At 49.3% G+C, this 14458-nt stretch overlaps 1 protein-coding gene across 8 annotated transcripts in view; it reads left to right on the top strand.

The window, feature by feature from the left end:
• Positions 1 to 14458, top strand: part of ABCC8 (ATP binding cassette subfamily C member 8) — a gene marked incomplete at both ends in the record, with an annotated part of 75934 nt that overhangs the window by 24114 nt on the left and 37362 nt on the right. For all 8 annotated transcript variants that reach the window (XM_082660675.1, XM_082660673.1, XM_082660674.1 and 5 more), the window contains 3 exons: positions 1492 to 1647; positions 6371 to 6505; positions 6835 to 6997. In XM_082660675.1, the coding sequence (XP_082516801.1) occupies positions 1492 to 1647; positions 6371 to 6505; positions 6835 to 6997 (454 nt within the window). The remainder of the gene's footprint in view (positions 1 to 1491; positions 1648 to 6370; positions 6506 to 6834; positions 6998 to 14458) is intronic.

Here is a 14458-nt window from a genome sequence, read left to right as displayed (position 1 = left end):
CTCCAGTGACAGGCAGGCATGTATCACCACAAACAGCAGCCAATTTCATAGTCAAGCAGTTTTGTAATTAAATCTACTTTCTATTTCTGTCATAAATCACACACTAGCCCAATATTTTCCAATTATACTAAAAAAGCCAAATATGGTTTTTTAATGTATTAGCATGTAATCATTTTTATTAAACTGTCTGAATCTTTTGCACGAATTCATTATGTCCCCAAAAGAAAATGCTGGCATTTATTATGGGAGCAAATTAGAGAAAAACTTCTTCCTTTCCGAGATTTACAGAAATCTCTAGATAAGGGTTTATGTCTTCATGAGTTTGAGAACAACGACAGTTCTTGCATGAAAAGTTATGAAGCAAGATTCCTGTATTATATATAATTTTTGACATATACCAGGTTTCGGTCATCTAATTCTCTATATCCTGGTCTTAATAATGCTTTATTTGATAGTTTACTGTATGTTCCTACTTCACTGAAACTAGATTTATTATTATTCTTTAAAGACTGATTGCACATAACTTAGGATGAGCATAGATCTGTCAAAAAATGTCATTGCCATTATATTAAACCTTACCCATGGTATATATAAACTCGTAAAAGACAGAACAGGTTCATGCTTTAAGCAGACCTGACCCATGAAAAAGCCTGGGTTTACACAAAAGATGAATTAAGGGCTGGGAATCCACCTTGCAACAGAATGCACAGTAGAATTTCATTCAAGAGCAGGCATCCCTAAAGGGAATGCATTTTTCCTTGTTTAAGGGCACGGAGCCTGACAATTGCCATCTTTCTGGGAGGCACAGTCACCGTGCACATAGAGCTTTTAGGTTCGGAGTTCACAGGGAGCCATTGCCATGGCTGCTCCCCATCTACCCTGGGGAAGTAGAACAAGGTCCTTGGGGTGGCCAGACTCCGGAAGGTGCTGGGGCTGATCGACACAAGCATTTGTCTCACATAAGACCTTCCCAGGCTGAATCCTTGTTTTATTTAAAGGCTCAATTAAGACAGGACTTGGCCCCAGAGCATACCCCCTTTCCCGGGTGAAGAAGCCGCATTAAAACAGATGGCTGCCACCCTACGTCATTTTTATGGCTCTAAAGTTGTGTTCTCCACGGACCTCCGGTAAATCAAGAATACAACTGGACGTGAAAATCTGCTTTTAAGATTTAAAAGCTAATTAAGTCCTGTCTCCAAGGGAAAGGCCTTGCTTGCTGGGGAAGTAGCTTGCCATGCTAGCACAGATTCCTCACGCGAATGCTGCCTCTCTGACTTGCTTGAACTATAGTCAATGCCCTTTACCTCTCTGAGCCTTAGTTACTCCATTTGTAAAACTGGAACAATCATGCAGTGCCCTTTACAGAGCTGCTCTGGGGCTCCATGGGGGAATGTCTGAGAAGCCCCTGGCACTTTAGAGACACATGGCATCTGGGGTGGTGATTAGGATGTTGATGATGACAAATGTGAAACACTCTGCTCTCATTTCCAGACCAAAATTTACAATAAAATTATGCACCTGTCCACCTCCAACCTATCCATGGGGGAAATGACTGCCGGGCAGATCTGTAACCTGGTAGCCATCGACACCAACCAGCTCATGTGGTTTTTCTTCTTGTGCCCAAACCTCTGGGCTATGCCAGTACAGGTAAGGGATGTGTGCTTTGTTGGGGATTGGGGGACACAAAACCAGAATCCGCTGGTACATGCCCAGTGGCCAGAAGCTCACCATCTTCCATTCCTTGTTTGCCTGCACCTTCTATCCCCTTGGGGTCTCCATGGAGTGTATGCCTGGGTGTCTATACTGTCTTATACTCTGCAAGTGGTCTAGCCATCTCTCTTGATGATCAGAGAAGGCAGTGTCACTAAGACTTATAAAATGTAGCCAACCTTAAAAAATATGTATAGAATAATCATGTGTGGAACACTTTCACAGACATTAGAAGTTATGTTATAGCAGAGTACTTAATTACGTTGAAAAGTGTTCACGATGTATTTTTTTTTTTACGATGTATTTTTAAGCAAAAAGAGTAAGTTAAAAATAGTATTCACAGTGTGCTTCCTGCTAAATTGGAATATACACATGTATATATTTGTACAGATTCACACAGGAAAAAAAAGAACTGAAAGTCCTTGTGGTGGGATTACAAGCGATTTTTATTTTGTTTATGCGTTTCTAAATTCTCCAATAAACCCGTGTTAATTTTGGAAATCTAAAACATGGCATTTCCTAAAGCCAGGCAACTTTTGGGACTGGCTCTGGAGGAGGCACATTCTCCCCCAACAGTAGAATGAGAATCCCCGGCACGGTTTACCTGACTCCTGGCCTCATCTGCTCCATCTCCCATCTGGAGCTCTTCCGCCACAGAGTCTGTGATTCCTGCCGTGTGCCTGAAGATGCATCTTCACTCTGGTGCTCAGGCCAGAAACTGAAATCCAAGATCCACTCCCAGAGGGCCTGCAGGCTTCACAGGGGATGCCTGGTATAGCAGAAAGTGTCTGGACTTGGGTGAGGCAGGCTGATTCAAGTCCTTAACCTATCTGAGACTCGGTTTCCTCATCTGGGAAAAGAGGATGATTCCTACCCTCTGGAGGTGTTCTGATGATTCAATTAGATAATGTAAGCAAAGCACCAAGCACAGTGCCTGGCATAGAGTGGTCACTAAGTAAACATCACAGCCCTCTAACTTGCTCACTTTGATGTAAGAACTTTACCAATCCAGAATCCATTGCTTCTTGGGATGTAGATTCCATAAACCTTAATCTAAAGTGATGTATATTGGTCTTCCTTACCTGTAAAGTTTATATGTAAGAGACACTAAAGAAAAACAGAAGGAGAGGCTTGCATAGGGAGGCAGCTAGACAAGATTGGATGTAGGGCAGGAAATCTGATGGTCCTTTTTACGGGAACAGCCATATACACCATTCCCTGTTACCACTGACCAACACCCAGATCCCTGTGCCCCCCTCCACTCTGCCAAGATGGATCAGTGACTACAGAAACTATAGAAGGGCCTGGAGGGCTCATCTAATAGTCACAGCCTTTCATCGTTTCTCTTGTGTTTCCTTGAACAACCCGTTTTGGAAGATTTTGTCCACCAGACCTGCTGCATTGTTATGGTTACTATTATTTTACTTTTTAAATTTTATTTATTTATTTTTATTTTTATTTTTTTGGCTGCATTGCGTCTTCATTGCTGCGCGTGGGCTTTCTCTAGTTGCGGTGAGCAGGGGCTACTCTTCGTTGCGGTGTGCTGGGCTTCTCATTGCGGTGGCTTCTCTTGTTGCAGAGCACGGGCTCTAGGCGCACGGGCTTCAGTAGTTGCGGTGCATGGGCTTCAGTAGTTGCGGCGCACGGGCTTCAGTAGTTGCGGCACACGGGCTCAGTAGCTGTGGCTCGCGGGCTCTAGAGCGCAGGCTCAGTAGTTGTGGCGCACGGGCTTAGTTGCTCCGTGGCATGTGGGATCTTCCCGGACCAGGGCTCGAACCCATGTCCCCTGCATTGGCAGGCGGATTCTTAACCACTGCGCCACCAGGGAAGTCCCTGGTTACTATCATTAATAGTGTTTGTTGCACATGTACCATTGCTAACAAAACTAATAGCTGATAGCCCCTGCCCTGTGCCTGGCCTGCCCAGCCTGTCTCACTTGTGTAATTAACTCTCACAACACCGGGGTTGGGGGTGGGGTGGGGGGGATGGGGGGGGAGATTAGGTAAGAATTTTTACCTCCACAAAATACTTACATTTCCTTTTTTATCATGAAGTATCATTTGATTTTCTGTTTTAATTCCTCAAAGACTGTACCTTTGCCCTTATAGCATTGACCAGCCTCAAGACACAGTGTTACCACCGGAATTGATACAATTCCTTCGACCAGGTCAGGATTCCATGTGGAGCCTGGTTGGCCACAGGGCACATGAGGCTTTTGATGGTATTGAAATTAGCTCAGGAGCCCCTGTTCCTTTGTCCCCAGGGGCTCACCCTGATTTGTAATCTTTTTTATTCACATATACTTTTTTAAATAACAGTTTTATTGAGATATAATTCACCCATTTAAAGTGTACAATTCACTTTTGCATGTTTACAGAGTTGTGCAACATCATCACAATTTTAGAACACTTTCATCACCCCAAAAAGAAACCGACATCCCCTGGCAGTCACTCCTCATCCCTGCCCCCAGCTCTAAGCAACCACTGATCTACATCTACTTCTGAAAACCTAATGAAACTTCCTTCTCAGAAAAACAAATGTGCATTCACACATTTTGCCTACAATTTAAGGGGCTTTGCGGGCCCCCTGAAGCTTATTGACAGCCATGTCAAAGATCTTGGCCAGAGTGGGGACCTCTGTGCTTCCTCATGCCATGGGCATCAGAGGCCCAGAGAGGGCAGGGACCTTACCCTGGGCCACACAGTGAGCTGGTAGGAGCACCATACCCAGGTATCGCCTTTCTGTGGTTCCCTAGTGACAGAGATCCCATGAGGCTTGTTTGTTTGTTTTTAAGAAGGAGGGTCAGGGACTTCTCTGGTGGCCCAGTAGTTAAGAATTTGCCTTCCACTGCAGGGGGTACTGGTTCGATCCCTGCGATCCCTGGTGGGGGGAGCTAAGATCCCATAGGCTTGGCAGCCAAAAAACCAAAACATAAACAACAGAAGCAATATTGTAACAAATTCAGTAAAGACTTTAAAAATGGTCCACATCAAAAAAGGATCTTTAAAAAAAGGTCAGCCACCTTGTCTCCAGCTAAGTGTCAGGCACTATTCTAGGTTCTTATCATATATATGTTCATTTAATCTTCACAACAGTCCTGCTAAGGCGGCAATTAAAATTACCATTTTAAAAATGAAGATGCTGAGATGCAAGATTGCACTGCCAGTAAATGCTGGGACTGCATTCAAACTCGGCTGCAGACTCCTGGGACTGTGATCTCCCCACCACTACATGAGACTGCTTTCCTAGCCTGAGACTAGGAGATAAAATAGTCCTTTTATTCCCCACACTTGCTTTGCACACTCAGAATCCCTGATTTCTGGTATGTTCTCTCACAGGGTCCATTCAGACCCCTGCAGAAGGGCAGAGGGGGCAGAAGGGTCTGGGGAGCGTGACAAAGGGTGGCTGAAGTGTGAGGAGGAGCCTGGTGGCAGTAGAAGTCGTCACATCCCCAGCTCTTGCCCCAGCAGCTACCAGCCTTGGAGGTGGTGGGCGTGCAGACACCGACCCCCCAGCCGGGGCCCTGGCGGTGACTCTGGCAGTGGTCTGAGAGCTTCCCTGGTATCCTGCTCTACCCAAGTTGCTAAACAACACCCTGACTGCCTCCAAATGAGGACAGCTAATGGAAAGAGTGGAGGCCAGGGATAGTTTTCCAGAGGGATGATGGGAGTGGGGGCCAGCAAGAGTAGGAAGGTTTTTCATCTCCTAATGTGCTCCTCTGCCCATCCATGCCAGCATTTAACATCAGTTAAACACCGGGAGGCAGGTGGTAAAGGGGTCACTTACCCGCCCCCTAGGAACCTGCTAATGCAGGAGGCATTCTCTAACTAATAGACACAACAGAGCCACCCACCCGCTCTTTGGCCCTTGAGATGGTGCAGGAGCCTAGTGCCAATTTGGTGTAGGGCTCGGGGAGTGCAGGGCCAACCCAGACACACTTTTGTTTTCTTTTAAGGAAGCAGCACATCTGTTCCTCTAGAATAAGTCCTGAATTTAGAAGCGTCTGCCTTTGAAGGCGACCTGAGAAGTTGTCATCGTGATGCTTTGGGGGCTGGCAAGAGTAATTTATACTTCTCATAAATATTCAGAAGCCAGCTGTCATTTACATAAAGCTAGAAACAGAATGAATTCTCTTTTTAGAGGATGCCTACCAGATTCACTAAAAATTAAAGACACCAGGAGCATAAGGATGAAAAGTAAACTCTTAGACCCTGGACTGGTTTTGTCTGGCATGGATACAGCTATTTTGCTCCTTTGCTTACGTATCACTTTTTTCCAATGAGAGTGAACCATCAGCCTTGAAAACCAGCCAATAGAACAAAAGGTGCTGTCACTCACTGTGCAGACTCACCTCTTAGACCTCCATCTGCAAAAGTAGACATGGAGAGAGTTAATGCCTCAGCCAGCCTTGCAGATAAATACAGTTAGTTACCAGCCCAGAAATTCTCTGCTTGTGTGAGAGCCCATCATGTGAGTCCCTCCTTCTGAAATTGCTTTGTAACACCTCCTCCTCTTTCCCACAAGAAACTTTTGAAAGCTGGACACAAAGGCATGTCCCACTTTAGGGCACTGGGTTACCGGGTGGGGAGGGGGGTGCCAATACCCCCTGGCAGGGAAGCCCCCAGATCAAAGGGAATTCATTCCCATGACCCTCCCTCAGATCATCGTGGGTGTGATTCTCCTTTACTACATCCTTGGAATCAGTGCCTTAATTGGAGCAGCTGTCATCATTCTGCTGGCTCCAGTGCAGTATTTTGTGGCCACCAAGCTCTCCCAGGCCCAGCGGAGCACACTGGTAAGTATCTGTAGGTGTGCATGCGCCCCCTTTTCCCATCCTTCCCCCATACTGCTCCCTCTCCCCTTACATTAGTGGGTCTCCTCACTCTTCCCCCAGATGTCACCAAACAGTGCCCCCCACACACATCCACACTATGACTGGCCTTAAGCAGGTCACTTCAGCTGTCCAGGCCTCGGTTTCTTTGTGAAATGGGATTAATGGAGCATCCCCAAGGAGACGGAGGCTGGGCGGAGGCTGCAAATTGGTGAGGGCATTGACTCACCTCCTTCCTCTTGGGTTGGATGGGGGCAAAAGAAACCCTTCTCTGACTCAGTGACTCCTGGCAGGAGTATTCCAACGAGAGGCTGAAACAGACCAACGAGATGCTGCGTGGCATCAAACTGCTCAAGCTGTACGCCTGGGAGAACATCTTCCGCACGCGGGTGGAGATGACCCGCAGGAAGGAGATGACCAGCCTCAGGGCCTTCGCCGTCTACACCTCCATCTCCAGTGAGTCCCCCGCAACCAGCCAGCCCTGTGTGCAGCTACTTACATGCCAGGATAGGGTGCCAGGGCTGGGGGAGGAGGTAGGGGTGGCAGAAGTGGGAGACTTTGGGGATCATCCCGTCCAGGAGAGCCTCAAACTGTCTCTTGTAGCAGAGCTGCCAGAAATCAACGTTCTTCAGCCATTTATCGAGCAAACGTATTGAGAGCCTGCTACGTGCAGGGCCCTGGGCTGGCCCTCAAGGTACAGTGATGAGAAAGATAGATGTGGTCTTTGATGTCTTATTAAGCTGATATGTTACTGAGAGGCAGCAATAAATGAATAAATAACAGCAGTTTTGAATTCTCCCAAGTGTGAGGACTTCTTTTCAATAAGTCAGACTGAGCTGCCAGTGCCTTAAGGAAGCTTTCATCTACCTGGGGCCATGAGAGGTAGAAAATTTCTCTTTAAAGAACAAAAGCTCAAGCTTGAGGTACTCACAGGTGTAGGGACTGAATTTACATTAACCAAGTGGTTTGGGAACCCCAAGCCCCGAAAATAGAGAAAAAAAGACCAAAACTGGTAAAACTCCTATGGTCCCAGAAGACACGCATATTAAAACCATTTTCCAGAGAACACAGGACTCCAGTGGCAAATACTCATGTTAAACAATGAGCTGATAATAAAGAAATAAAAATCCTCCAGAAAAGATGTACCACCAGAGTGAGAGTCAGCAAATAGGAGAATTCGTTCCTCAATACCTCGAGATGATAGAATAGTCTGAAAGAGATAATAAAATAAGTGCTTTAAGGGAACTCCCTGGCAGTCCAGGGGTTAGGACTCTGTGCTTTCGCTGCTGAGCACCAGGGTTTGGTCCCTGGTCAGGGAACTAAGATCCCACAAGCTGCACGGCATGGCCAAAAAACAAAACAAAATAAAACCAACAAAATAAGTGTGTTAAAATAATTAAAGAAAGGCACAAGGCAAAACAGCAAAAAGAAAGCCAAAAGAACTTCTAAAAATTAAAAATTTAGTTATTGAAATTAATTCAGCTGGCCCCCTGGTCAGAGTGGGCATATAGAGTTCAGGTGATGGATGGAGTCCTGGCCCAAGTTTATCTCACAGTTGGTCTAGTGGTTCCATGGATCCACCCCTTTGTGGTTACTGCCCAAGTGCATAATTGGGATGTAGATATTTAGCAGCTAGAAAACCTCACTCTGATTCCCTGATCTGTCCAGTTTAAGAGCCATTTTGGTAGGAAGGGCCAAGAGGAAGCCCCCAGAGAGAAAAAAATAAAAAAGAAACAAAAAACAACTCAGTGTACAGGTTAAATGAATTAACATAGCTGAAGAGAGAATTTGTGAATAAAAAGATAGATCTGTGGAAATTACACAGAACGTGGCAAGGAGAGATAAATGGAAAATGTTTTTGTAAGTTGGGAGAACCATTTTACAGATGGGAAATTGAGGCCCAGAGGGGGGCATCTTCCTGAGGTCACTTCTGAGGTTAATGGCTTGGCTCAGACTAGATCCTCTGGAATCTCTGAGACTCCCAGCCTCATGCTGTTTTCCACCCAGAGCCAGGAACCCAAGTGGGGTGAAGAAAACTGAGGGCATAATGGGCACCATTTTCAGGCTATTGTCTCTGAATAGAGGAGAAACAACCCAGCATGGGCTCTGACAGGAGTGGGAAATAGGGAAGGAAATTAAGAGAGGTAGACACTACGACTACCACCCCACTCCGGCTGAAGTTGGTTCTCTTGGTGTGGCAGGAAGAGACACACCTGTGGGCATGGCAGTGCTGGGCAGCGGTGGAGGGTGCACCAGATGTGTCTCCCAGAGAGGTGCATGGAGAATGAGGTGGTCCCTCAGGTCACCTGTGTGTTCCTGGCAGTCACATTGCCTAGCAAGGGGGTCTGGTGGGCTCAAGTGGCCAGCGTCCAACCTGAAGGTTCTCACAAGGTGGGGCTTGCACTGAGCACTTCCTTGTGTCCGGTCAGACCATGGCGTCCTGGTCCAGGCACCAGTGGCCAGGCCACCCACCATCGTGGCACCAGCCATGACACCCTTCTGCAGAAAATCCTGCTAAGAGCTGATTTTCTCAGAATGGAGAGATGAGCATGGCAGTTTTCCTAGATTCTTCACCAAGACACTCCAGGTTCCTCAGCCGTGACCTTGTGGCCTCCAAGCACCCCTGGGCTGAGCACTTGATAGGACAGGAGAAATTAGGCGGGAGCCTCTGGGGAGCTCAGAGAAACCAGTGTCCACACCCTAGGCCCTCTTCAGCCTCTCTGTCAGCTCTGCTTACCCCTGAGCCTGGTCGTGGTAACAGTAACCCCACGCTGTGTACAGACCCGTGAGTTACAGACACCTAGCTTCCAGACACCCCATCAGGGGGAACAACTGCTGAGGTGGGGGAGGTCTTCCCCCTCCCGGCAATAACGTGGCAGGGTTGAGTAGGGCGGGCTCACTGTTGCTACGACGGGAGAGAGGGAAGGGAAGCCGTAAGGAAATTGGGAGCACTGGGTCCCCAAGATTCCTGACAGCAAAGTAGGGACAGCCTCTGGTCACACAGGTGGGGGCAGGTGGCAGCTACTTTGGTTCTAAGAGATGTATGCTTATTTCCTGCAATCCAAACTTCAACCTGCTGGGACATGTTTCCTATGGAAACAGCATCATAAGACGCCTAGGTTCCCAGGCTAGCCCACGAAGCCTGTCTAGTAGGTGCTTTTTTGTCCTGTGGGGCCCCCAGAAGACTAGCCATGGCTTTGTAAAGGGTCTGGAGCCAGGAGGACCTGGGGCAAGGAGGCGCCACGTTGTCAAGAGCTGAGATGACAATGGCTCTGGAGCTAAACAGGGGTCTCCTCAGGGCCCCTCACCTGTCCAGTACTTGGTGACCTAGAGAGATAAACAGAGCAGCCCAGGCTGGTCCCTGGAAGAGGGCAGAGAGGAGGAAGGGGACGAGCCCTCCGGGAGAGAGAGCTTTGAAAGCCAAGTGCTGTTTGCTCTGTGTTTGCCCTTGCTGGAATGGGTTTCTTTGTGTTGGTCGGCAGTGGGTTGGGGAGAGACAGGGAGTTAGGGTGAGGGCACCGCCAGGCTGCAGTTATATGCTTTGAGTGTGTTTTCATTTACTTCCTCCTGGACTTCCTGCCTTCTGCTCTCTGTCACCCAGAATTAGGACACAGGTCATTAAGCTTGAGGTAATGGGGCATCTTTGATTCTCGCCTCTGGCACCAGCCATGGGGGTCCTGTGGCCGCAAAGGAGCCCTGGAGTCACGTGTCCTGATGGGGCCCATCCTGGTGCTGCCTGCTGGGCTTTCAGTCTGGTCATTGTACACCAGGCAGACTGTCAGGCAGACAAGGTTACCTCTGACACTCTGTCTGATGGTCTCACAGTGGCATCACTGAGAGCTCCTGTTTGTGGAGCCTTGAGCTGGTGCATGGCAGGACAGAGCAAGGGGGTGAAAAGGAAATGATACAGTTTCTCTGCCATCAAAATCCAGAATCAGCATTTCCTCTCGGAGAAAAACAGATGTGAGTTACTCAGAGGGCGTTAAGTGAGCCCTGCCCTGTGCTAACCATTGGGAGGGACGCAAGAGACCAAAGATGTGCTCCTGTTCTCAAGGAGTTTATGGTCTGCTAAGAAGTCAGAGCTAACATACGTGAAACAGTGTGGCAGGGAGCTCCCGACCACGGGGACCTGCTCCACGCTGCTGCCCAGCAAGCCTGACTTCGTTTAACCCTCCGAACAACTTGGTGAGGTTTGTAGCACTATTGTCCTATTTTACAGCATGGAAGACTGAGGCTCAGGGAGGTGAAAGGACTCTCTGAGGTCCTCAGCCAATAAATGGCAGAGAACAGAGAAGAAGAAAGCCTGCACGGCCTCAGAGTTCACACAGAGCTTCATGCAAGAGGAGGCGTGGCTGCACCTGCCACAGGCAGGGTGTCAATGAGCAGAAGACAAAGTGGGGAAAAGCTGCGAGCGAGTGCTGTGCTCACTCCCCTTAGAAACCAATTCAACCCTTATTTCCTTGCAGAACCCGCATAGCTCTAGGTGTCCAGTCCAGCCGTAAATTTGAGGAAAGCTTTGCAGGGGTGACACAGGGGTCCCAGGCCCTAACTGTCAACCAGTTGACATGCTGCCAGTTCATTCTGTCCTTTGTGCAGCACCCATTCCTCCTCTCTGTGCTAGACTCTCCTGAGGCCCTGGACATTAGAGGGGGGGCTGCACGGTCCTCACCCTCGCAGTCCTGTGGGAGACCAGGCCGTGAACATGGGCCGTGCCTGTGGTTAGAGCCACAGGGTCAGTTCTAAATCCCCCTGTTCTCTTTCATGGGCACACCTGGCCCTGGCCTCCTTTATTTCTTTCGTTCCCTTATCTAATAAATATTTACTGAGCACCCACTATGTGTCAAGCCCTATGCCAGGCCTGGGGGATGCGGCAGGCTGTTCACAGTGTAGTAGGGAAGCCAGATGGGCAGCTGTGTCGTGAGTGACAGGAACAGAAAGTGGAATCCATCAGAGCGGCACCCAACCTCATCTTAGGAGTGGTGGGTGTCAAGGAAGCCTTGTGCTCGGTGAAACCCATTGCCGATGCCCGTAGGATCCCATGTCAGCCAAGTGAGGGAAGAATGTTCCAGGCACAAAGGCCTAAAGGTGAAAAGGATGACGGGTGTGTTCAAGACTCGAGTATATCACGGTGAGGAGAGGGTAACGAGACCAGATCATGCAGGACCTTGTGTGCTGGGTTTTCTCCTGAGGCAGGAGAGGCATTGAAGGATTTTAAAGGAAAGGTGGGTCTGCCATCTCTTCCAGTGTTCTGTGGTCAGGGGTCTTCCCTCTTCCCACCTGGGTCTGAACCACAGTCAGGTGGTTCACATCAAATGAATGTGACTGGCCTCATGCTATGTTTTGAAAAGCAAAAAACAAGCCCCCAAGCTCGGATGGAGGTGTGGGGTGGGCAGGATGGTGCCTGTGAACCCCATTCACAGGGCACCCAGCACCTGCCCCTCCCCGCAACCCAGGCCCTGGCTGTTCTTGGCGAGTGTCTCCTCCTCGGCGGAGGCCCTGACTCAGAACAGCCAGTGTGTGGGGACAAGGAGACCTCCAGACCTGGTCCCCCTTCCTTCTCCAGCTTCTCTGGACTTCAGCGTCTGCCCTTCCTTCCACCAGCTGGTACAGCCACAGTGGGTTGCTGATACATAGCCTGGCGGGGGGTTTGGGTGTCTGAGGGAGAGCTGGAAGCCGCAATCAGTGTGGCTGTGAGCCTCCTGCCTCGCTTCCACCAACTCCAGCCTCGCTTCCACCACCTCCAGCGCCGGACACACGCCACTGCCTACTTTCCTTCCCTCTGCTGACTTCAGACTGACTACCGGACTGAATAGCTCTGTTCACTTCGAAATGCCTTTCCCCTCCTACAGGTGCAGCCTGCAGTCACTGTGAGCTGGCAGCTCCTCCCCTGGCCCTGGGTAGGGGAGGGGGTGAAGTTAACCAGAGGCACAAATGGCTCACTGTGCCTCCCCGTGCATGGCTTCTGAAATATTTATCAATGTTTTGCAAATGAAAAGCTCCTGCTATTGCAGTGCACGGGGGGACTGCCACCCACAAGGCCAGACAGCATTCCTTGGCCAAAGCCCGGCGGGCGGCGGGCGGGGGAGCAGTTGATCTGAGCCCTGCTTTGTTTTCAGTTGATCTGTTGTTTTGTTTTGTTTGGGGGGTATGAAAAGCTGACACAGTTGTTCACTACGGAACCCCCAGAACACAACACAATGCCTGAAACAGCGGAGACCCTCAAAAAAGAATTTCTGAATGAATATTTCTTAAAGGATGGAGGGGCAGTATTAAACCAATAGGTACCCTTATCTCTACTCCATTACAAAAAGGCTTTCCCTCTTGAAGGTGGCCTTTCTGACCTGCCTACATGCAACTAAACTTTTCCATAACAGCATCACACTCACACATCGTTTCATAATCTTCTGCTTTCACTTAGTGTTATTTAACAGTATTCCCTACTCCCTAACATTCAAGGGTTGAGCACTGTCATGTCCTTCTTTTTTTAATTGTTTCCTAGATCAAATCTAAGTGAGTCAGCCCACCCCATGCCAAAGTTGGAGAGAAATCTATTCTTGGTTATATTTCCCACTCCTCCGCTGCCTTTAATGTCCCATCGGCCCTTATGTGGTTCGGGAAAATGGAGGCTCCCCGGAGTTGCCTTTTTCCCTCATTTACTAAAACAGCTGATCCTGTGGGATGTTTCCAGTTTACTTGGTTTCAGGGGTTCGTTGCTGTGGTTGTGGTTTTTGTGTTGCTGTGACAGGCAGTGCTGCAGCTAACAGCATCTTGCTGAGGGCTTTGTGCTTCTCTTGAGTGATTATTCAGGATAAATTTCCAGGAGACGGATGGTAGGATCAGAAGTCTGAACTCCTGTGCAGCTCTAGCTACAAAGCACCAGACTGCTTTCTGAGCGAGTTGTACCAATTTATAATCTAACTTCCAAGCCTATTCTTCAGCTGGGAGTTGAGCCCCCCGTGTGTGGGGGAGGGGTCTTGGCCTGGGGCAGGGGCCGAGGTGGGGTGCACAGGTACCTTCTGACAGGATGGGCAGGAGAGGAACGGAAGGTGGCCCCTGCCTGAGGGAGCTCCCTGGAGGAACTGCCCTGGAGGGGAAGGACGAGGCTAACTGTCTTTACAGCTTCATCGTTGGTGATGGTCAATGGCCCAGGCCTGATGGACATCCTCCTCTCCCTCCCTCTCCCCAGCCAGTGATGGCCATGCTCTGTCCTATGTCCCAGATCTGGGTTCCTTATGCTGTGGGAAAACCAATAATGCTTATCCTGCCCCCTGCAGTACGAGAGGGCTGTGAGGGAGGGTTGTGGCATTGAGGTGGGCACCAGGAGACCATGGAAACTTCATCAAGAAGGGCAATCAAGGGCTTCCCTGGTGGCGCAGTGGTTGAGAGTCCGCCTGCCGATGCAGGGGACACGGGTTCGTGCCCCGATCCAGGAAGATACCACATGCCGCAGGGCGGCTGGGCCCGTGAGCCATGGCCGCTGAGCCTGCGCGTCCGGAGCCTGTGCTCCGCAACGGGAGAGGCCACAGCAGTGAGAGGCCCGCGTACAGCAAAAAAAAAAAAGAAGGGCAATTAAATCACCATCATGTGTGATATTAGTGTTGATAAAAAGCCTTGTGGTCGGAGAGATTGGCAGTGCCCCAAGGGCTCCAGCCATATCTTCTCCATGAGACAGGGAGCCCTCCAATGGCAGGGCGCATAGATTGGGGATTCCCCAAAGATGGGCACAATATCTTTCCTATCTGCTTGGGAACCCCGTATGGGCATGTTTCCTCTTTCCCCGTCCTATAAGGTGTCTCCTGGGAGCATAGTTCCTCCTGTCTCCTTCCTCAGACTGGGAGCCCCCTGAGAACGGGGACCACGTTCTTCCACTCCCTTGGGGTTCCACATCTCCATGTATGTACTAGGTGGTGCAGGACT

This window comes from Grampus griseus, assembly GCF_964374135.1.
Source record: "Grampus griseus genome assembly, chromosome: 8".
NCBI classification, from domain to species: Eukaryota; Metazoa; Chordata; class Mammalia; order Artiodactyla; family Delphinidae; genus Grampus; species Grampus griseus.
This window is presented reverse-complemented; position numbering and strand designations above follow the sequence as displayed.